A 25,335-nucleotide genomic window follows, 5' to 3' on the forward strand; every position below is an offset into this window, starting at 1 on the left:
AAAGTGGGATATTGAAGTCGCCAGCTATGTTGAATCATTTATTTCTCTCTTCACTTCTATTAGTTTTTGCTTCATTTGTATTGGGACTCTGTTGTTAGAGGCATATATATTTATAAATGTTATATCTTGATGGACTGACCATTTTTTCAATATATAATATCTCTCTTAGGCTCTTAGACCCAATTCTAACACAGCAGGGGTGCCCCCCCACCCCACAACACTGAGCAGTTTTTGGATACCAGCAGGGTGTCTGAGAATTCAACTCAGTTCTTACAGTGTCTACCCAGAGATAGCATTAGATTTCACAGATTAAGGGTTCAGTCCTACAAGACTTCTCCCACCCCTGACCTCCCACTTCAGATGCCACTCAAAAGCTCCAGGCTCTTGTGCTTCGGACCTATTGACTATAGATTGGAGGTTCCAACAACCTTCTCCTTAGATTCTTTTAATTTGCTAGAGTGGCTTACAGTATTCAGGGAAACGTGCTTACTAGTTTATTAAAGGATATGATAAATGATACAAGTCAACAGCCAGATGAAGAAATACATAGGGTGAGGTATGGAAAAAGGACAACAAGTTTCTATGCCCTCTTTAGGCATACCACTCTCTCCAATTTCCATGTATTCACCAACTCAGGAGCTCTTGGAACCCAGTCCTTTGGGGGTTTCATAGAGGCTTGACTGCACAGTTATGATTGACTAGGTCATTGGCCATTGGATGATTCAATCTTCAGCCCTCTTTCCTCCCTGGAGGTTAGGGGCTAGGACTCAAAGGTCCAACCCCCTAATCACTTGGTTGGTCCTCCTGGCAATCAGCCCCCACCCTTGGGTGGGGTTCAAAAGTTACCTTCTTTATTAACAGGACACCCTTTTCACCATTATGGCTCTGAAATGTTTTCACGAACTGTAGATGAAGACCACATATATCTGAGAAATGTATTTTGGTCACCTGAAAGACCAAACATATTTCTTTTTTTTAATTTTTAAAATTTTTTTCAAACATATTTCTTATAAACCATTATATTATACTAGTCTTCTTTGTCTCACACATTTTTTGTCTTAATGTAGTTTTGTCTGATGTTAATATAGCTACTTCAGCTCTTTTCAGGTTATTGTTTACATGGTATACCTTTTTCCATTGTTTTACTTTCAACCCATTTGTGTCTTTGAATCTAAAGTGTGTCTCTTATAAATAGCATACAGTTGGATCTTTTAAAAGATGCATTCTGCCTATCTCTGCTTTTTTTGGTGGAGTGTTTAATCTTTTTATATTTAACATAATTACTGATAAGATAGGATTTACATTTGCTACTTTACTCTTTATTTTTTATGTCTTATATGCTTTTTGTTCCTGTCTCCATTACCGTCTTTTTCTGTGTTAAGTAGATATTTCTGGTGCACTATTTTAATTCTCTTATTCTTTCTTTTACTGTATATTTTTGCATTATGGGTAACCAAGAAAGTTACAAACAAAAAAATACGTATACAAACACCTTTTAGGGGTGTCTGGGTGGCTCAGTCGGTTAAGCGCCTAACTTGATTTCAGCCCAGGTCATGATGTCACGGTTCATGAGATCAAGCCCTGTGTCAGGCTCTGCACTGACAGCGCAGAGTCTGCTTGGGATTCTCTCTCTCCCTTTCTCTCTCAAAATAAATAAATATTTAAAAACCAAAACAAGAAAACACTCTTTTATATATACCTATATTGCTACCTTTATTGTAGCAGCTGTACTATTTATTTCTTTATGTGAATTTCAGTTATTATCTAATCCCTTTTTATTTCAACTTGAAGAACTCTCTCTCATGTTTCTTCTAGGACATTTTTTTCTAGCCCCATAGCCGCACCAGAGAGTGGACCCTGGTCCAGACCTACACAATTTTCATTGAGATTAAAGAGAATTGAGCAATCTCTATCAAAATAACACCAGCATTGTTCACAGAGCTAGAAAAAAACAATCCTAAAATGTGTATGGAACCAGAAAAGACCCCAAATGGCCAAAGTAAATCTTGAAAAAGAAAACCAAAGCTGGAGGCATCACAATCCCGGACTTCAAGCTGTATTACAAAGCTATAGTCATCAAGACAGTATGGTACTGGCACAAAAACAGACACTCAGTGGAACAGAATAGAGAACCTAGAAATGGACCCACAAACATATAGCTGACTAATCTTTGACCACGCAGGAAAGAATATCTTCAGAAAATGGTACTGGGAAAATGGACAGTGACATGCCAAAAAATGAACCTGGACCACTTTCTTATACCATACACAAAAATACACTCAAAATGGTTGAAAGACCTGAACATAAGACAGGAAGCCATGAAAATCTTAGAGGAGAAAACAGGCAAAAACCTCTTTGAACTTGGCTGCAGCAACCTCTTACTTAACAGATCTCTGGAGGCCAGGGAAACAAAAGCAAAAATGAACTATTGGGGCTTCATCAAAATAAAAGTTTCTGCACAGTGAAGGAAACAATCAGCAAAACTAAAAGGCAACTGATGGAATGGGAGAAGATATTTGCAAGTGACTTATCAGATAAAGGGTTAGTATCCAAAATCTATAGAGAACTTACCAAATTCAACACCTCAAAAACAAATAATCCAGTGAAGAAATGGGCAAAAGACATGAATAGACACTTCTCCAAAGAAGACATCCAAATGGCCAACTGACACCTGAAAAAATGCTCAACATCACTCATCATCAGGGAAGTACAAATCAAAACCACACTGACATACCACCTCATACCTGTCAGAGTGACTAACATTAACAACTCAGGCAACAACAGATGTTGGCAAAGATGCAAAGAAAGAGGATCTCTTTTGCACTGCTGGTGGGAATGTAAACTGGTGCAGCCACTCTGGAATGGAGTATGGGGGTCCCTCAAAAAATTAAAAATAGAGCTACCCTACGACCCAGCAATTGCACTACTAGGTATTTATCCATGGGATACAGTTGTGCTGTTTCAGAGGGACACATGCACCCCCATGTTTATAGCAGCACTATCAACAATAGCGAAAGTATGGAAAGAGCCCAAATGTCCATCGATGGATGAATGGATAAAGAAAATGTGGTATGTATGTATATGTATATATGTGTATATATACACATATATACATATACATACATACACAATGGAGTATTACTCGGCAATCAAAAAGAACGAAATCTTGCCATTTGCAACTACATGGATTGAACTGGAGGGTATTATGCTAAGTGAAATTAGTCAGAGAAAGACAAAAATCATATGACTTCATTCATATGAGGACTTTAAGAGAAAAAACAGATGAGCATAAGGGAAGGGAAACAAAAATAATATAAAAACAGGGAGGAGGACAAAACAGAAGAGACTCATAAATATGGAGAACAAACTGAAGGTTACTGGAGGGGTTGTGAGAGGGAGGATGGGCTAAATGGGTAAGGGGCACTAAGGAATCTAATCCTGAAATCGTTGTACCATATGCTAACTAATTTGGATGTAAATATTAAAAAATAAAAAATAAAATTAAAAAAAAAAATAGAACTACCCTGCAACCCAGCAATTGCACTAGTAGGTATTTAACCAAGGGTACAGGTGTGCTGTTTTGAAGGGGCACATGCACCTGATGTTTATAGCAGTGGTATCGACAATAGCCAAAGTATGGAAAGAGCCCAGATGTCCATCCATGGATGAATGGATAAAGAAGATGTGCTACGTGTACACAATGGAGTATTACTCAGCAATCAAAAAGAATGAAATCTTGCCATTTGCAACTATGTGGATGAAACTATGCTAAGCGAAATTAGAGAAAGACAAACATACGATATCACTCATATGAGGAATTTAAGATACAAAGCCAATGAACATAAGGGAAGGGAAGCAAAAATAACATAAAAACAGGGAAGGAGACAAAACATAAGAGACTCTTAATTATAGAGAACAAACAGGGTTGCTCGAGGGGTTTGGGAGGGGAGTTGGGCTAAATGGGTAAGGGGCATTAAGGAATCTACTTCTGAAATCATTGTTGCACTATATGCTAACTAACTTGGATATAAATTTAAAAATAAATGAATTACAAAAAAAAAGAATTGACATTTTAGCAATATTGAATCTCATACATGAACATGACATATCTCTCCATTTTATTTAGGTTTTTAATTTCTCTTACCAGTATTTTGTTTTGAGCATATTAAACATTGGACATATTTTAGATTTGTACCAAAGAATTTCATGGGTTTCGGTACTATTACAAATGGTACACTTTTAAGAAATATCAATTTCCGGGGCGCCTGGGTGGCACAGTCGGTTAAGCATCCGACTTCAACCAGGTCACGATCTCGCGGTCTGGGCTGATGGCTCAGAACCTGGAGCCTGTTTCCGATTCTGTGTCTCCCTCTCTCTCTGCCCCTCCCCCGTTCATGCTCTGTCTCTCTCTGTCCCAAAAAAAATAAATAAACGTGGAAAAAAAAATTAAAAAAAATAAAAAATACAAAAAAGAAATATCAATTTCCAATTGTTTGTTGCTAGTATATAAAAACAATAGAGTTGCATCCTCATATCCTTCAACCTTACTGAAGTCACCTATTCTAGTATCTTTTTTGTAAATTTTTTGGGATTTCCTATGTAGGCAATCATATTTGTTATAAGTAGAGATTTTTATTTCTCCATTTCCAATTTCTATGCCTTCTATACTTTTTCTTACCTTATTGCTGATAAGGTGCAGATACCCTTGCTTTTTTCCCAGTGTTAGGGAGAAACATTCAGGTCTTTCACTTTTAAGATATTAGTTGTAGGGGCGCCTGGGTGGCTCAGTCAGATGGGCATGACTTTGGCTCAGGTCATGATCTTACAGCTCGTGAGCTCGAGCCCTGTGTCCAGCTCTGTGCTGGCGGCTTGGCGCCTGCTTTGGATTCTGTGTCTCCCTCTTTTCTGCCCCTCCCCTGCTCGCTCTCTCTCTCTCTCTCTCTCTCTCTCTCTCTCTCCCCTTCAAAAATTAAATAAACATTAAAAAAATTTTAATGATAAATGATATTAATTGTAGGTGTTTTATAGATACACTTGATCAGGTAGAGATGGTTCCCTTTCATTTCCAGATTGCTGAGTTTTTATCATAAATGTTGAATTTTGTGAAATGCTTTTTCTGCATCTATATAAATTGCCATTATAGTTTTTCTTCTATATACTATAGTCTAATTAATTTCGGGTGTTCAATAAGGTTTGTATTACTGGGATAAACTTGGTCCTGGTTTGTTATCCTTTTTATATATTGCAAGATTCATTTTACTAGTATTTTTGCAGAGGCCTTCTGCATCTGTATTCATTAGCTTAAATTAATATTTAAGTAAATATCAAGTACCAGAAGGACTTCTACTTCTAGTATATGTGAATTAGGTAATTTGTCATAATCCTCCTGCTGAAGACAACTAGAAAAGCTGAAAAAATGTAAAAGAAAAGGAAAAAAAGTTTAAAAAAATTCTCAGAGCTGTCAGACTACAAATCCCTGCATTTAGACACAGGATAACATGTTCATACAATAACTGCTATTTTACAGTTACAAATGTCATTTAAAAAATTTTTTTTAATGTTTGCTTATTTTTGAGAGAGACAGAGCTTGAGCAGGGGAGGGGCAGAGAGGGAGGCAGACACAGAATCTGAAGCAGGCTCCAGGCACCGAGCTATCAGCACAGAACCCGACGCGGGGCTCGAACTCACAGACTGTGAGATCATGACCTGAGCCGATGTCAGACACCCAACCGACTGAGCCACCCAGGCTCCCCACAAATGTCATTTTAAAAGCAAGATAATGCTTTTGGACCTGGCATAAATAGATTTCTTTTCTCCTTTTGTGTTTCAAAGGTAGACATAAATACATTGACCCACAACCTACAGACTCTAGAGGAAAAGAATAAGCACCTGTCAGAACAAATGGCTTCCCTAGAACTTCAGCAAGTCCCTTCTGATTACAATGAGGTGGGTATAAAAAGGTCAGTCTAAATTAGGAATTAATGACTAGTGTGTTTTAAAAAATCAGAAGTTAGGAGATGGATTTTCTTCATTTGTGTTTTAATAATTATCATTTAGTCCTGAATAACTCGGGCTGACTATGGCAGAGAGCCCTACAAGTGCTCAAACAGTAAAAGATTAATAAAACAAGAATTTAGGGCAGCTAATAAACATCTGCCTCCACAGATGATCTATAATACTGAAAAGTATGAATATTTCTAATGTTTTAAAATGCTTCCTATTCCATAAATTATGAGGCAGAAGGCTGTATTTTTCTTTTCCTTTTTTGACATTTCCACTAGGCAATCAGTAATAAGTATGATATCTAAAAGCTGTTTGACACAGTCAGTGCAATACAAATAAATGGTAGAGTTTAGACCATCTTTAAGTGGAGGATATTTATTTATTTATTTATTTATTTATTTATTTATTTTTTAAGTGGAGGATATTTAAAGAGATGATCATTCTGTTAAGCAGCTAGTAAGTTTCCTGTGTGCTTTTGAGTACTTGAAAAAGAATTAGTTACTGCTTCTGTAACATGCAAATCACCTTTGAAAACTGCATAGAAGACCCTGGTGTGAGTCTGTCTTGATCTGAGTTAAATTCTTTCAGACTCTGTCATAAGCTGTACATTACTTCAGTTGTGAAATCCTAGAGAATAATCTAATACATTTTCATGGCCTTAGAGCCAGATGGCCGGCATTTCAATTTTGGCTATGACCTCGAGTATGAGCCTTAACCTCTCTGAGCCTCAGTTTCTTAATCTGTCAAAGTGGGGGAAGTAATACCATTATTAGGAGGTTGTTGGAGGATTTAGTAAGTTAATACATTAAAGCATGTAGCAGATAACTAACATTTATTGAATTTTTAGTATTTGAACTGTCCCAGAAAAAAGGCTTTTAAGTTCCTCTTATAGCAACAAGGTGCATTAGCTCTAGCTCCTGGTACTATCTCAGACCAACCCTCCCTTCCCAAGATTAAAGATTTATCCATGTCCTCTGCTTGTTGGCCATGTATCACCTAGACTTATCAGCCTACTTGCTCCTGGTCTTTCTGGAAGACTACATCTCAGTCTCTCTGATTCTTTCAGTGCCCCCCTGCCAGTGAGTAGGCCTGTGGCCTTACCCTGTTAGTGACTTTGACAGATCCTGCTAATGATTTTGTCAGTGTTGATTCTTGCTTTCTCACCACACCTCTTAAGGTCTCCCAATGATAAACCACACCTCAGGTCCAGCTTGTAGTTCTGTGTTTCCACATAGAATTTTCTCTGACCAGGCCTGCCTGGAAGTCCTCCAGTTGGCTGTATGAGTCTTGAGAAATGAGGTTGAGATGTCAGTATTTGTTTTTTAATCTCAGCAATATCATTAAACTTATCACCGTTCAATGCTGGCAGTGTATGTTTGTTCTTTGGGAATTCACACTTGAAATTCTCAATACGAGTTACCTTTCTAGTATAATCTGTTACTGGTTTTTGGAGATATGCTTATGAGTGTATGTTGTGTATGCCACACCACAGATTTGAAGTTCGACCTGGTTTCAACCCTCAAGGTTCCATTTACTGTGTGGCCTGGGCAGGGCTTAAACCGTATGGCCCTTGGGGCTAAGGAAATCTCCCTTAATCACAGCACACTGTGTCTGCACATATCAAAATGGTAACTTTGTGAATTAGAAATTGACCTGTTGATGCATCTGCCTTCACTGTCTTCTGATGCAAGAGCAGTAGTTACTCATCTTTACACTCCCTTGCCTAGCATAGCACCTAATACATAATAGGTATTTAAAATTTTTTTTTTAATTTTCTAATGTTTATTTATTCTTGAAGGAGAGAGACAGAATGAGAGTGGGAGAGGAGCAGAGAGAGAGGAGACACAGAATTCTAAGCAGGCTCCATGCTCTGAGCTGTTAGCATAATCTGTGAGATCATGACTTGAGTGAAGTCGGTCGCCCAACCGACTGAACCACCCAGGCACTCCCATAATAGGTGTTTTAGAAAGATTGAGTAGAACACAAGGAGGGTCACGTCTGTCTTGCCAGTGCATGAGGATTAAATATCATATTGTGCGTAAAGTACCCATCACAGTTCCTAGCATACTTAATACATGTATAAACATTATTCTCTTTTCTTCTTCACACCAATTTTGGGCTTATTTTTATTATTTCAGCCTTTAATGATGGTATAATTTAAGTCTATTACTATAGTCAGTCATGCAGGGAACCACAGTGAGAAATGATCCAAATGGATTTTTTTTTTTTTAAGCTGAGTGCATAGCCCGACATGGGGCTCAATCCCACGAACTGTGAGATCATGACCTGATTTGAAAGCAAGAGTCTGACGGAGCCACCCGGGTGCCCCTTCTTTTGGATTTTAAACATACATTTTCAAACAGTAGCACTAGACAGAAGTATAGTTCCCTATGCAACCAGGACTTCAATGATTTGAAATTAAACCGTGAATTAAATGTAGTATTTCTTACAACTAGGATGACATTCAGTGCACACTCATGTAGGTGTCCAAGTTGGCTCAGTTTGCTGTGGCCCATGCAAACCAGTTGTTAAATATTTTGAATAAAATCCCTGCATACAGGGGTGCCTGTCTTAGTCAGTAGAGCATGCAACTCAATCTCAAGGTTGTGAGTTTGAACCCTCACTTTGGGTGTGGAGATTACTTAAAAATAAAATCTTCAAAAAAATCCCTGCTTACAATCTGCTCATAAAATAGCTTTATCAAGATGCTAGTATCTTTTGGTTTCATGTATTCTTCTAATAGCCTTCTAACTTTCACAGCTCATCTTAATTTTGAAAATGATTTTAGAAATCATTTTGTGGCTTACAATTGATCCTTGTCAACCTACCTTTTATTTCTTAAGATAATTTTATGTTTGCTTCCTGCTTTTCCAAGGAGTGATATCTTTGTATATCAATTAAAATGCATATTCTAACAATTAGCATTTTTCTTGGTATTCTAATTCTCAAGTGAGTCTCCAATTTCTCTTTTGCTTGCATATTAATGGTCTTTTTAGTATATTGCCAAGATTTTTTATGCAAAGGTTAATCTCTGGCCTTCCACAACTCAGAATCTGAGATATTCACTCATTTAAGTGCTCTCTAATTTCTGGTCTTCCGTTGATTCTCTTAAATATAAGCCCTATTTAAATAATCTGGACACAATAATTTAAACTACTGCTTTAATATCTGCTTTCCCTTAGCAACTGGAACAACTGGAACAACTTCTTTCCTGTTTGTTGTGAATTTAAATAAGTGACCTTGTGTCAAATATCACATTTTGATTTTGCTTAGACAGTTTACACTATCACTGCGTTAACATTCTCTTAGGTGACCAAAAAAGAGGAAATCATTTTTAAAGTATATTTAAAAGATTAATGGAATTTCTTTATGCCTTTGCCTAAAAGAGAGAACTTTATTGAGGTAAAAAGTGCCATTATTTAAAAAATTCCTGGACATCTTTTATAAGAGACCCAGATCATTTAAGTTACTGCGAAAAAAAAAAAGACTTCATATTCCAAGAAGACAAGCAAAGTTATCTTTGAGTGTTTGTTATAGCTAGCATATTTTAGGTTTAAATCTAGCTCTTGGTATTTTATATTGCACTTTATAGCACATGTGGCACCACAATTTATAGAACTTAGAACTGAATTTTAAATACCTATGCTTTTGTGGTTATGGTATAGTTTTGTTTTTGTAACATCATTGGCCATCCTTGTTTATTTTGCTGAAGACTTGGTCAGAACATTATCCCAAATGTTGTGTTCATGGAATGTTTTTACCTCATAGTTTCCAAAATAGAAAGTATTGTGGGAAAGGGGGACTGTATGTGTTACACTGACAGAAAATTAATTGATGATTAATTTTATGGTAATATGTTCTAACCTCCTATTTATTGATAACAGTCTATATTTCCGTTAGGTTATTTTGTGTGGTTTAAAAAAATTTTTTTTAATTAAAATTTTTTTAATTAAATATAATTTATTGTCAAATTGGCTTTTTAATTTTTTTAATGTTTATTTAGTTTTGAGAGAGAGAGGTAGAGTGTGAGTGGGGGAGGGGCAAAGAGAGAGGATGGACACAGAATTTGAAACAGGCTCCAGGCTCCGCCTTACCAGCACAGAGCCTGATGCGGGGCTCCAGCCCACAAACAGTGAGATCATGACCTGAGCCGATGTCAGACACTTAGCCTGCTGAGCCACCCAGGAGCCCCACCCTTAGTTTATTTTGAAACCAATACTTTATTGGCCTGAATGCTTTAAAAAAATAATTTCCTTTGCCTTAGTGGGAACCACATATAGTGATTAAAATTGAAAGTTTAAGAAACAATGTATGAATATGTATAATTATGTATGAAAAAAATACTGGTCTGATAGGACAAACACTTAGATGGGCCATAATGGTTAACCCACTGATGCCAAAAATTGGATATAAATTTTTATATTGAATGTGCATAATTTGGGGTGGGTTGTATAGAAGAACTAATCACTCTTTATGGCTTTTCCATAGGTTTTTATCAAGCCTAGAATGTCTAAAATGGCCTAATTCTTCTAGCCAAGGCAACTACCAAAGGGAAAACAATGCTCCAGACTAGTGTACCCTCTTGTAGAACATATGCTATCATGAAAGTATTTTGAACCCAAGAAGAAATGAGTTACATGTTATTACATAGTAATCTAGTTTGGAATGTGTTTTTGCTTTTATTTGGAAAATATTCATGACACTTGAAATAAAGTGCACTACAAAGTGATAACTAAGGAATAGCTATAACAGTGTTGGAGATGGTGAGAATTATCTCTTGTATAAATTCATATCTCTACATATGTTGACATCTTTATTAACTTGCCTAAAGTTGAACATAAAACAAGTCTAAATTCTTTGGATTTAAATGCTGAAAAGGCCTCCTGGTCTATAGTAATTATGTCAATGTAGGATATTTACCAGCATTAATAACACTTCCCACTGAAGATTTACTGCAAATGATCCATAGTGCAGCTCATTGGCCAATGTGATTAAGAATTTGCGTTCTCTTGGGGCGCCTGGGTGGCTCAGTTGGTTGAGTGTCCAACTTCAGCTCAGGTCATGATCTCACAGCTCGTGAGTTCGAGCCCCGCGTCAGGCTCTGTGCTGACAGCTTGGAGCCTAGATCCTGCTTAAGATCTCTGTCTCCCTCTCTTTCTGCCCCTAACCTACTCCCATTCTGTCTCTGTCTCTTTCAACAGTAAATAAACATTAAAAAAAAAAAAAAAAAAAGAATTTGCGTTCTCAGTTACATTTACTTTTGTGTGTATTATTCTTGCAGTTTATTTGTGAAGATGATTTTGACATAAGGCAAATATCAGTATGTCTTGCTGTTAAGATATAACACTGAAATAGATCATGGAAGGTGAAAATTTCCATATTCAATCACTAATATGTAATCACTCCAAATTCAATCACTGGAGTACCAACAAGGACCAAAATTTAATAAAAACGAAACTGTATTTTATACTTATTTTTTCTGAAAAAGTCTGAGGAAAAAGAAATATAAAAAATAACTGTCATTATTAAAGGCTGTTTGAATGATAAAATATGTAATTTCTTGAAATATAGAGCCTTCAGTAGTGTTTCTCCAGGATAACACTGTGTAGAGTGCTTGATCAGACAATATTGGAATTTCCAATAAATGTTTCTTTTGTTCAGAGATTTTCTTTTTACTCCCTCTTGCATGGTAACTGAAGTGTCTTCTGTCTACACAGCTGTAATGATTTGCAGCTCCTGTTTTCTTAAAGAAATAAATAATCTTTAAACTGCATATCTGCAACTGCTGATACAACCACCCCACATCTGGGTTGGATTGCAACTACAGGGGCGCCTGTGTGGCTCAGTCTGTTAAGCGTCCATCTCTTGGTTTTGGCTGACATTATGATCTCACAGTTCGTGGAACTAAGCCCCGCATCCCTGCTTGGGATTCTCTCTCTTCCTCTCTTTCTGCCTCTCCCCCACTCATGCCTGCTCATGTGCTCGCGCGCGCTCTCTCTCTCTCTCTCTCTCTCAAAATAAATAAGTAAACTTAGAATAAGTAAGCAAAAAACTACAAACTCTGGGACATTTAAGGCACTCATACTTTCACTAGCAATCCTTTAATGTTGCATATTAGCACTATGATCAGCTATGTAGGGAAAAACTAAGAGGCAGCAAAGACAAATAAATATGAATCCTGGTTTCATCACTGTAGAAATGATAAGAGTATAAATGCTTGTTCAGAAAATGGTTGTTCCTTTCTCTGCCAAGGTACTGATACCTGTGTTTGCTTTCCCAGCTGGCTCAACAGCAGGTGGAAAAGGTCTTGGGAAGAATTACTGAGAGTAAAAATAAACTGGCCTATGAAAAGGGAAAACTCCAGGTATGAGATTTTATTTTCTGATTTGTGTTGTCTAATTTTTTAATGCCAATTATCAAGCTAAATATAATAAATGATGGATTTTGAGAGGACCTAGCTCTACTAATTCTCTAACTTTGGACAAGTTTTTGAACCCTCCTAAGTTTGTTGCCTCATTAAGTAAAATCAGGTGATTGCTGTTCACATATCTGTAATATAATACTGAAACTAAAATTGTGAAACCAGATCCCATTCTATAGCTATTGAAAGTTGTATTATGATTGTTTTGTGCATGGCCACTCACTAAGAATGTTAGAGAGCTCATGCTCTCTTTTTTGCTGAATTTTTATAGCGTTCTTAAAAAGAAATAACCCTGGATATTGGGACTCAAAGGCAATAGACTTGAGTGACTGGGATGATACTATTCTTTTGCTTCCTGTGTGTTTTATCTCTATAGTACCTACAGAGCAGGAAGCTGGCCACTGATACCCAACTCCAGTGGAAATGCTAAATGAAATCTAAATCAGTGGTTCACAGCCTTAGCTACACATCACAAATTGAGGAATTTTTTAAATACCTCATGCAGGGCAGTATATGATAGTCGCCATTTACTTGGAAATGAATCAGAAAAAGAAAAAACACTTTGATGGATAGAGGAGATTGATAGATGGATTGATATGTGATGAGCAAGTTTAAAAAAGTTAATTGTGGAATTTGGATGGTGAGGGTATGCATATTCACAGTAAAATGAATTTTACTGTATATTTATAAAATACAAGGGGAAAATTCCCCATGACAAGGCTTGCACCCCTCAGAATCTCAGGGAGTAGATCCTAGGCTTCAATTCTTTTAAGTTCCCCAGTGATTCCAGTATGCAACCATACATGAGGACCACTGGATTCCATGGTACAAAGTCCATTTAGGCTTGGCAACCAAAGAGCTGATTTAATTAAGTGATCTCACTAGAGACATGTAAAACGTGTCAATGTTAATCTCATCTCATCTGCTCAAGGAGCTTATTGTAGGGTTAGCAGATGAGATTGGCCCTTATGGCAGGCTATGTGAAAGATGATAAACCATGGTTGTAAACCGTATGTTGGCCACTAAAAACATAAGGCTATTTGGCCACACTATGTAACCATGATTTAACTGCTCTCATATTGTTGGACGTTTACGTTTTTTAATTAAAAAATTTACAAATCCTTGTTTAATCTTTGCATCCATGATGATATTATTAACTAGATTTGCTTTTATCTCATTCTACTATTTTTTTTTAATTTTCTATAATTTATTTATTTTTTATCATTTACATCCAAGTTAGTTAGCACATGGTGCAACAATGATTTCAGGAGTAGATATCTTAAGCCCCTTATCCATTTAGCCCATCGCCCCTCCACAATCCCTCCAGCAACCCTCTGTTTGTTCTCCATATTTAAGAGTCTCTTATGTTTTGTCTCCCTCCCTGTTTTTATATTATTTTTGCTTCCCTTCCCTATGTTCATCTGTTTTGTATCTTAAATTCCTCATATGAGTGAAGTCATATGATTTTTGTCTTTCTCTGACTGATTTTGTTTAGCCTAATACCCTCTAGTTCTATCCACGTAGTTGCAAATGGCAAGATTTCATTCTTTTTGATTGCTGAGTAATACTCCAGTGTGTGTGTGTGTGTGTGTGTGTGTGTGTGTGTGTGTGTGTATATATATATACCACATCTTCTTTATCCATTCATCCTTCAATGGACATTTGGGTTCTTTCCATACTTTGGCTATTGTGGATAGTGCTGCTATAAACATTGGGGTGCATGTGTCCCTTCAAAACAGCATACCTGTACCAAATACCTAGGAGTGCAATTGCTGGGTCATAGGGTAGTTCTATTTTTAATTTTTTGAGGAACCCCCATACTGTTTTCCAGAGTGGCTGCACCAGCTTGCATTCCCACCAACAATGCAAAAGAGATCCTTTTTCTTCGCATCATCGCCAACATCTGTTGTTGCCTGAGTTGTTAATGTTAGCCATTCTGACAGGTGTGAGGTGGTATCTCAGTGTGGTTTTGATTTGTATTTCCCTGATGATGAGTGATGTTGAGCATTTTTTCATGTGTCAGTTGGCCATCTGTATGTCTTTGGAGAAGTGTCTATTCAGGGGCGCCTGGGTGGCGCAGTCGGTTAGGCGTCCGACTTCAGCCAGGTCACGATCTCGCGGTCCGTGAGTTTGAGCCCCGCGTCAGGCTCTGGGCTGATGGCTCAGAGCCTGGAGCCTGTTTCCGATTCTGTGTCTCCCTCTCTCTCTGCCCCTCCCCCGTTCATGCTCTGTCTCTCTCTGTCCCCCCCCAAAAAAAAAAACGTTGAAGAAGTGTCTATTCATGTCTTTTGCCCATTTCTTCACTGGATTATTTGGTTTTTAGGTGTTGAGTTTGATAAGTTCTCTGTAGATTTTGGATACTAATCCTTCATCTGATACATCATTTGCAAATATCTTCTCCCATTCTGTTGGTTGCCTTATAGTTTTGCTGATTCTTTCCTTCCCTGTGCAGAAGCTTTTTATTTTGATGAGGTCCCAATAGTTCATTTTTGCATTTGTTTCCCTGGCCTCCAGAGATCTGTTGAGTAAGAGGTTGCTGCTGCTGAGTTGAAAGAGGTTTTTCCTGCTTTCTCCTCTAGGATTTTGATAGCTTCCTATCTTATGTTTAGGTCTTTCATTCATTTTGAGTGTATTTTTATGTATGGTGTAAGAAAGTGGTTCAGGTTCATTTTTCAGCATGTCACTGTCCAGTTTTCCGAGCCCCATTTGCTGAAGAGACTGTCTTTATTCCATTGGATATTCCTTCCTGCGTGGTCAAAGATTAGTCAGCTATATGTTTGTGGGTCCATTTCTGGGTTCTCTATTCTGTTCCACTGAGTGTCTGTTTTTGTACGAGTACCATACTTCCTTGATGATTATAGCTTTGTAATACAGCTTGAAGTTGGGATTGTGATGTCGCCACCTTTGGTTTTCTTTTTCAAGATTTCTTTGGCTATTTGGAGTCTTTTCTGGTTCCATACAAATGTCAGGGTGTTTTGTTTTTGTTTTAGCTCTGTGAAGAATACTGGTGTTATTTTGATAGGTTTGCACTGAATATGTAGATTGCTTTGGGTAGTATTGACATTTTAACAATATTTGTTCTTCCTATCCAGGAGCATGGAATCTTTTTCCATTTTTTTGTGTCTTCAATTTTTTTATAAGCTTTCTATAGTATTCAGTGTATAGATTTTTCACCTCTTTGGTTAGATTTATTCCTAGGTATTTTATGGTTTTTGGTGCAATTGTAAATGGGATTGAACCTTGATTTCTCTTTCTGCTGCTTCATTGTTGGTGTATAGGAATGCAACCGATTTCTTTGCATTGATTTTATAGTCTTTGACTTTGCTGAATTCATGGATCAGTTTTAGCAGTTTTGGGGTGGAATCTTTTGGGTTTTCCATATAGAGTATCATGCCATCTACGAAGAGTGAAAGTTTGACCTCCTCCTGGCTAATTTGGATGCCTTTTATTTCTTTGTGTTGTCCGATTGCTGAGACTAAACCTTCCAATACCATGTTGAATAATAGTGGCAAGAGTGGACATCCCGGTCTTGTTCCTGACCTTAGGGGGAAAGCTCTGTTTTTCCCCATTGAGGATGATATTAGTAGTGGGTCTTTCATATATAGCTTTTATGATCTTGAGGTATGATCCTTCTATCCATACTTTCTTGAGGGTTTTTATCAAGAGAGGATGATGTGGTTTGTCAAATGTTTTCTCTGCATCTATTGAGAGGATCATGTTCTTGCCCTTTCTTTTATTGATGTGATGTATCACATTGATTTGTGGATATTGAACCAGCCCTGCAACCCAGGTAAAATCCCGCTTGGTGGTGGTGAATAATTTTTTTAATGTATTGTTGGATCTGGTTGGCTGGTATCTTGTTGAGGATTTTTGCATCCATGTTCATCAGGGAAATTGGTGTATAGTTCTCCTTTTTAGTGAAGTCTCTGTCTGGTTTTGGAATCAAGGTAATGCTGGCTTGCTGGCTTCATAGAAAGAGTTGGAAGTTTTCCTTCCATTTCTGTTTTTTGGAACACCTTCAAGAGAATAGGTGTTAACTCTTCTTTAAATGTTTGGTAGAATTCCCCCAGAAAGCCATCTGGTCCTGGACTCTTGTTTTTGGGAGATTTTTGGTTATTGATTCAATTTCCTTACTGGTTACGGATCTGTTCAAATTTTCTATTTCTTCCTGTTTCAGTTTTGGTAGTTTATATGTTTTTAGGAACTTGTCCATTTCTTCCAGATTGCCCATTTTATTGGCATATAATTGCTCATAATATTCTCTTATTATTGTTTGTATTTCTGTGGCGTTGGTTGTGGTCTCTCCTCTTTCATTCTTGATTTTATTTATTTGTGTCCTTTCCTTTTTCTTTTTGATCTCACTGGCTAGGGGTTTATTTATTTTGTTAATTCTTTCAAAGAACCAGCTTCTGGTTTCATTGTTCTGTTCTACTGTGTTTTTTGGTTTCCATAGCATTGATTTCTGCTCTAATCTTTGTTATTTCCTGTCTTCTGCTGGTTTGGGGTTTTACTTGCTGTTCTTTTTCCAGCTCTTTAAGGTAAGGTTGGGTTGAGTATCTGTGACCGTTCTTCATTCTTTAGCAAGGCCTGAGTTGCTATATACTTCCCTCTTATGACCGCCTTTGCTGCATCCCAGAGGTTTTGGGCTGTGGTGTTACCATTTTCATTGGCTTCTATGTACTTTTTAATTTCCTCTGTAACTTCTTGGTTAGCCCATTCATTCTTTAGTATGATGATCTTTAGTTTCCAAGTATTTATCTTTCCACATTTTTTCTTGTGGTTGATTTTGAGTTTCATAGCATTGTGGTCTGAAAATATGCACGGTATGATCTCAATCTTTTTGTACTTGTTGAGGGCTGATTTGTGTCCCAATATGTGATCTGTTCTGGAGAACATTCCATGTGCACTGGAGAAGGATGAATATTCCGCTGCTTTAGGAAGAAATGTTCTAAATATATCTGTTAAGTCCATCCGGTTCAGTGTGTCATTCAAAGCCATTGTTTCCTTGTTGATTTTCTGATTAGATGATCTGTCCATTGCTGTAAGTGGGGTGTTGAAGTCCCCTACTGTTATGGTATTATTATCAATGAGTTTCTTTATGTTTGTGCTTAATTGATTTATATATATGGGTGCTTCCACGTTTGGAGAATAAATGTTTACAATTGTTAGATCTTTTCGATGGATAGACCCCTTAATTATGATATAATGCCCTTCTTCATCTCTTGTTACAGTCTTTGTTTTAAAGCCTAGATTGTCTGATATAAGTATGGCTACCCTGGCTTTCTTTGGCTGACCATTAGCTTGATAGATGGTTCTCCATCTCCTTACTTTCAATCTGAAGGTGTCTTTAGGTCTAACAGTTTTTTGTTCTTTTGTTTTGCCTTTCAGATTCCACATAGAAGTGAATGGTATTTGTTTTTCTCTGACTTACTTCACTTAGCATAATACCCTCTGGGTTTGTCCATGTCATTGCACATGACAAGATTTCATTCTTTTTTATGGGTGAGTGATATTCCTGTATGTGTGTACACATTTGTGCCTTTATATATATTTTGGACATTTAACCTCTTATCAGATATACCATTTGTAAATATTTTCTACCATTCAGTAGGTTACCTTTTCATTTTGTTGATAGTTTCCTTCATGCATAAACTTTTTACTTGATATACTCCCGATTGTTTATTTTTGCTTTTGCTTCCCTTGTCTGCAGGTACAGATCCAAAAAAATACTGCTAAGACCAATATCTAAGAGTTTACTCCCTGTTTTTTCTTTTGGGAGTTTTATGGTTTCAAGTCTTACATTGAGGTCTCTAAATCATTCTGACTTTATTTTAGTGTATGCTGTAAGAAAGTGGTCCGGTTTCATTCTGTTGCATGTAGCTGTTCAGTTTTCCCCAGTACCATTTAGTGAAAAGACTGTCTTTTCCCCATTGTGTATTCTTGCCTCCTCAGTTATAGATTAATTGACCATATAAGTGTGGCTCTCATTTCATTCCATTGATCTATCTGTCTGTTTTTGTGCCAGTACCATACTATTTTTATTAACATAGCTGTGTGGTGTTGTTTAAAACCTGGCCTTGTGGGGCGCCTGGGTGACGTAGTCGGTTAAGCGTCCGACTTCAGCTCAGGTTATGATCTCACAGTTTGTGAGTTCGAGCCCTGCATTGGGCTCTGTGCGACAGCTTAGAGCCTGGAGCCTGCTTCAAATTCTATGTCTCCCTCTCTCTGTGCTCCTCCCCTGCTCGTGCTCTGTCTCTCTCCTTCAAAAGTAAATAAAATCATTAAAAAATAAATTAAAATAAGATAACATAACATAACATAACATAACATAACATAACATAACATAACATCTGGCTTTGTGAAACCTCCAGCTTTGTTCTTGTTTCTCAAGATTGCTTTGGCTATTTGGGGTCTTTTGTGGTTTCATATGAACTTTAGGATTATTTATTAAGAGTTCTGTGAAAAATACTATTGGTATTTTGATAGGTATTACATTTAATCTGTACATTGAGTAAAATGGACATTTAAAAAGAATTTTTAAGTTTATTTTGAGAGAGAGAGAGCATGTACTCACAATCTGGGGGAAGGTGGTACAAAGAGAAGGAGAGACAGAATCCCAAGCAGGCTTCACATCATCAGCACAGAGTTTTCTCTGTGTTTTTGGGGTTTTGGGGGTTTTCTATATATTGCATTATGTAATATGCAAATAATGGCAGTTTAATGTCATATGCAAATAATGGCAGTTTACTTCTTACCAATTTGAATGCCTTTTTTTTTTTTTTTTTTTTTTTTCTTTTTGCTGTGGCGTATGACTTTTATTACTATGTTGAATAAAGGTGATGAGATTGGATGTCCTTGTCTTGTTCCTGATCTTGGAAAGCTTTTAGTTTTTCACCATTGAGTATGATGTTCACTGTTGGTTTTTCATATATGGCTTTTATTATGTTGACGTATGTTTCCTCCAACCCTACTTTGTTGAATTTTTATCACGAATGGATGTTGTATTTTGCTTAATGCTTTTTTCTGCATCTATTGAGATGATTGTATGGTTTTTATCCTTACTCAATATATTGATGATATTTTTAATGTGTTGTTGGATTCAGTTTGCTAGTGTTTTGTTGATGATTTTGGCATCTGTGTTCATCAGAGATAATGGCCTAGAGTTTTGTTTTTAGTAGAGTCTCTGTCTGGTGTTGGTATCAGGGTAATGCTGGCCTTGTGGAATAAATTTGGAAGTTTTTCTTCCTCTTCTATATTTTGGGGATAATTTGGGAAGGAAGAAGAGCCGTAAAAAAAGAATGAAATCTTGCCATTTGCAATGACATGGATGGACCTAGAGGGTATTAAGCTAAGTGAAATACGTCAAAGAAAAACAAATCCCACAGGATTTCACTTCTATGTGGAATTAAAGGCAAAACCAAAGAACAAAAAACTGGAAACAGATTCATAAATACAAAAAACTGGTGGTTGACAGAGGGGAGAAGGGTGGAGGAATGAGTGACATAGGTGAAGGGGGGATTAAGAGATATAAACTTCCGGTTATGAAATAAATAAGTGACAGGGATGAAAAGTACAGCATAGAGAATAATGTTATAATAACTTTGTATTGTGACATATAGTAACTACACTTATAGTAAGCACTTTGTAATATATATAATTATTGATTCACTGTGTTGTACCTCTAAAATTATATAGTATTGTATGTCAACTATGCTTCATTAAAAATTTTTTTTTAGGGGCGCCTGGGTGGCGCAGTCGGTTAAGCGTCCGACTTCAGCCAGGTCACGATCTCGCGCTCTGTGAGTTCGAGCCCCGCGTCAGGCTCTGGGCTGATGGCTCGGAGCCTGGAGCCTGTTTCTGATTCTGTGTCTCCCTCTCTCTCTGCCCCTCCCCCGTTCATGCTCTGTCTCTCTCTGTCCCAAAAATAATAAACGTTTAAAAAAAAAAAATTAAAAAAAAAAAAATTTTTTTTAAATGTAGGGGTGCCTGTGTGGCTCAGCCATTTAAGTGTGTGACTTCAGCTCAGGTCATGATCTCACGGTTTGTGAGTTTGAGCCCCGCGTCAGGCTCTGTGCTGACAGCTCAGAGCCTGAAGCCTACTTCAGATCCTGTGTCACCCTCCATCCCTGCCCCTCCCCTGCTCACACACTGTCTCTCTCTCTCTCTCTCTCAGAAATGAATAAACATTTAAAAAAGTTTTTTTTTAATGTAGTTAATGAAACCACAGTAGTATTAGCAGAACCTGTTACTTTAAATGTTTAGAAGTCATCTATGAAGCCATCTGATCCTTGACTTTTATGTATTGGGAGGTTTCTTTTTTATTATTATTACAGATTCAGTTTTATTACTAGTAATCAGTCTGTTCAAATTTTCTATCTCTGATTCAGTTGAGGGAGATTGTATGTTTCTAGGAATTTATCCACTTTTTTCTAGGTTGTCCAATTTGTTGGCATTTAATTTTTCATAATGTTGTCTTATAATCATTTGTATTTCTGTGATATGGTAGTTATTTCTTCTAAATTTCTGATTTTATTTGAGTCTTCTTTTTCTTGATGAATTTGGCTAAAGGTTTATCAGTTTTGTCTGTCTTTTCAAAGAACCAGCTCTTGGTTTCATTGATCTTTTCTATTCTTTCAGTCTCTATTTTGTTTATTTCTACTTTAATGTTCATTATTTCCTTCCTTCTGCTGGCTTTGGGCTTTGTTTTTCATTTTCTAGCTCCTTTAGGTGTAGGGTTAGGTTGTTAATATGAGATTTTTCTTTTTCCTTGAGGTAGGCCTGTATTGTTGTACACTTCCCTCTTAAAAGTGCTTGTGTTGCACCATGTGTCATTTGATTAGAGCATTTAGTCCATTTACATTTAAAATAATTACTGATAGGTACTTATTGGCACTTTGTTCATTGTTTTCTGATTGTTTTTGTTTGAGGTTCATTTTATTCACCTATAAACTGGGGAGGGGAAAGCATACCTCTCATCTACTTTTCACTAGGAAAGCTAGTCAACATTACAGACTAGGTATATAGATTATTACAGACACAGAAGAGCCTTCTCCTTTGTGAAACTAATGATCTCATAAAAACTGTGACCAATGATTTTGACCTTTGTTTATCTTTCCCAAGAGAAATTAAATGTATTGTTAAGTATATAAGAAAAAAAAACCAATGTTCATAGCCAACTTAAAGCCAAATTTTGGCTGGGAATAGGATACATTTTAAAATTAATTAGTGAGCTGATATCTATTTAACCTTTTAGACCTCAGTTATAACCTTAGAAGTTATCCTCAGAATCTTAAGGAAAATATTACTTTCTACTCCTATTCCTACAATAAGGGCTTAAAACTTTTGATAGTCTTTGAAAGCTGAAACACTTGAAACTATTGACTCACTGGTGTTTTTATGTCATACCTTGGGTTGGCACATTCCAGACTGACTTCATCAACCCAAGGGAAAGTGCTCTTAAAGCATAATACCCTTGCAATAATTTAAAGGAAGAGCTGCATACTAAGCATAATCAAAATAGTCTGCTGTGTTCTCTCTAAATTGAATAATTGATTAAAAATATTACCTATGAATCATTTGATAAAAGATTACATTTTAGAATTGACTTCATGATTGGTATAAACACTTGGTTTCAGGAGTTAATGTAGACTGTGTCAGAAACTGCTTTCCCTATTCAAACATGGTGTGAATTACATTTTCAGTGCTATATTCTATTCCATTTTATAAATATACCAAAATAGATTTATCCTTTCTTCTGTTGATGGATATTTAGGTAGTTTCCAGTTTCTTACAAACAACACTGAAATGATGAACTGTTGTACAGGTCATGTAAAAAAATTCTCTAGCTAGTATAATTCTCAGAAGAAGAATTACTAGTTTGTAGGATTTACAGATCTTGAATTTTACTGGAGTTTATTAAATTTCTCCTGAAAGTAGTTCTATCAGTCTTGAAAGCAGTCTTTTAAAAAAAAATTTTAATTATTATGTTTATTTACTTTGAAAGAGAGAGAGAGAGACAGAGTGTGAGTGGGGGAAGGGCAGAGACAGAGGGAGACACAGAATCCGAAGCAGGCTCCAGGCTCTGAGCTATCAACATAGAGCCCGATGCAGGGCTCGAACTCATAAACTGTGAGATCATGACCTGAGCTGAAGTTGGACGCTTAACCAACTGTGCCACCCAGGTGCCCCAAAAGCAATCTTTGAGTATAGAGTTACATGTGCTAACATACATCAAATTTTTTTTTTTAACATTTATTCATTTTTGAGAGAGAGAAAGAGAGGCAGAGTACAAGTAGGGGAGGGGCGGAGAGAGAGGGAGACACAGAATCCAAAGCAGGCTCCAGGCTCTGAGCTGTCAGCACAGAACCTGATGTGGGGCCTGAACCCACAAACCATGAGATCATGATCTGAGCCAAAGTCAGCTACCTAACCAACTGAGCTACCCAGGTGCCCCTAACATAGATCAATCTTATAAAATAATACTGTACACTGTTTAGGGATACATTTATGGTAAAATTATTAAAAAGGATTAAAAATGATGAACAAAGGACCTTGACCTAAGTTACTGCAGTTCCTGAGACTGGCTGATAAGCTAATAATGGAAGTTGCTTGACTTTTAATGACACAGAAAAACCAGATCTCTGAGCGGCGGCACAATTTATTTGCTTCTGTGTTCTTTCCCATGTGAATGTCCTGAATTAGAAATCATGCCAAATAAGACACTCAATACAAAATTTAAAGTGCTTGTAGATGAGAACATCCCATCTAAAAAGTTTCAGGGCATTTTACTGTGTGCCCAGAGGCTGAGTTAGGGCAAATTATCTGAGAAATATTGTAGAATAAGGATATTCTCTTTGCTTGAAGAAAAGCAAATCTCAAAGTCTTCAGAGTTATTCAGCCCATTTTCCATTAGATTCTATGGGTTAACAGCAGCTTGCTTGTTTAAAATGAGAATAATTGGGGCGCCTGGGTGGCTCAGTCGGTTGAGCGTCCGACTTCGGCTCAGGTCACGATCTCACGGTCCGTGAGTTCGAGCCCCGCGTCAGGCTCTGGGCTGATGGCTCAGAGCCTGGAGCCTGCTTCTGATTCTGTGTCTCCCTCTCTCTCTGCCCCTCCTCCGTTCATGCTCTGTCTCTCTCTGTCTCAAAAATAAATAAATGTTAAAAAAAAATTAAAAAAAAAAATAAAATGAGAATAATTGTTGCATAAATACTTCCCTTTAGAGGCAGTCATTTTATTTTATTTTTTTTTTTATTTATTTTTTTTTTAATTTTTTTTTTCAACTTTTATTTATTTTTGGGACAGAGAGAGACAGAGCATGAACGGGGGAGGGGCAGAGAGAGAGGGAGACACAGAATCAGAAACAGGCTCCAGGCTCTGAGCCATCAGCCCAGAGCCCGACGCGGGGCTCGAACTCACGGACCACGAGATCGTGACCTGGCTGAAGTCGGACGCTTAACCGACTGCGCCACCCAGGCGCCCCTAGAGGCAGTCATTTTAATTCTGAACCTTAAGTGAAAGTCATGATTAACTTTTACTGATGGCTTTAGGGAGCCATAGCACACATTTTATAACGTACACTGTGGAAAAGAGCAACAGAAACAGGCAGAGATAAAAGAAGGATTCTGCTTGATAGAACAAGAGAGATTTCCTGAGACAAAATGTATTTTTATGCAGTCCTTCAAAAAAAAAAATACTAATATTAGCAATCAAAATTTAACAGTTCCTGAAAGTGTGCAGTAACTCCAGCCAAGAAGTGTTTTCCCTCCACAGGTAGGAAACAAGACACAGAGAAAGGAAAAAGTCGATTTAAGTAAAAAATTTTGGATGACATTTTGTCTGATTCAGGGATTCATTGTTGATTTGTATGAAAGGGTTGGATATAAAGGGAAGAAAATGTGGGAAAACACAATTTGGAGATTAGTGAGTAAATATTAATGATTTAATTCCCCTAAATGATCATTTTCTTTAAAGAGAAAGCCATAATTATCTTTCTCAGTTAAAGTATAATTCATCATATAAGAATTTCATTTACTCAGATTTTATAATTCTGTCAGTAAAACACAAGAGTCTGTGTCATCTACTTGCACTTTGACAATTCTAATTATCCATAGCCAAAATGGTTTTTGAATGTTAGGTATCACAATTTTTTTTAAGTTGAAATTATTACCCTCAAAGTCTCACTGTTATATTCATAAGTCATGTTAATTTGGAGTTTCTAAAAAAATTCTTGAATGTTTATTTTTGAGCTAGAGAGAGAGAGAGACTGAATGTGAACAGGAGAGGGGCAGAAAGAGAGGGAGACACAGAATCCGAAGCAGGCTCCAGGCTCTGAGCTGTCAGCACAGAGCCCGAGGCAGGGCTCAAACTCACAAGTTGGGAGATCATGACCTGAACGGGAAGTTGGATGCTTAACCAACTGAGCTACCCAGGTGCCGCTGGAGTTTTCATAAGCAATAGAAACCAAATGAGTTATCTCAGTACGTACAAATGGCTATAGCCTACTTTTAGCTATTGAAATAGCTCTGAGAGTTGAAATAGCAATCTTTACATGATTAGAAAAACTTAGGATTGCTTCTACAAGTTTTAAGGATTCTCTGTGATTTTTCCAAACTCATGACATCTTTTTCCTTTTAAAATATGTAAATATATAGGGGCGCCTGGGTGGCGCAGTCGGTTGAGCGTCCGACTTCAGCCAGGTCACGATCTCGCGGTCCGTGAGTTTGAGCCCCACGTCAGGCTCTGGGCTGATGGCTCAGAGCCTGGAGCCTGTTTCCGATTCTGTGTCTCCCTCTCTCTCTGCCCCTCCCCCGTTCATGCTCTGTCTCTCTCTGTCCCAAAAATAAATAAATGTTGAAAAAAAAATTTTTTTAAATAAAATATGTAAATATATATAATTACTCCTTATTTTA

At 37.1% G+C, this 25,335-nt stretch overlaps 1 protein-coding gene across 9 annotated transcripts in view; it reads left to right on the plus strand.

The window, feature by feature from the left end:
- The window catches only part of CCDC150 (coiled-coil domain containing 150), a 98,315-nt gene that overhangs the window by 43,475 nt on the left and 29,505 nt on the right, over positions 1–25,335 (plus strand). For all 9 annotated transcript variants that reach the window (XR_005790446.1, XM_040475732.1, XM_040475729.1 and 6 more), the window contains 2 exons: positions 5,833–5,946; positions 12,284–12,367. Coding sequence is in view for 8 of the 9 variants with exons in the window: in XM_040475732.1 (XP_040331666.1) it covers positions 5,833–5,946; positions 12,284–12,367 (198 nt within the window). In the remaining variant the exon portion in view is untranslated. The remainder of the gene's footprint in view (positions 1–5,832; positions 5,947–12,283; positions 12,368–25,335) is intronic.

The sequence above is a fragment of the Herpailurus yagouaroundi genome, unplaced genomic scaffold (genome assembly GCF_014898765.1).
Source record: "Herpailurus yagouaroundi ecotype Mexico unplaced genomic scaffold, PumYag 140, whole genome shotgun sequence".
Classification (NCBI taxonomy): domain Eukaryota; kingdom Metazoa; phylum Chordata; class Mammalia; order Carnivora; family Felidae; genus Herpailurus; species Herpailurus yagouaroundi.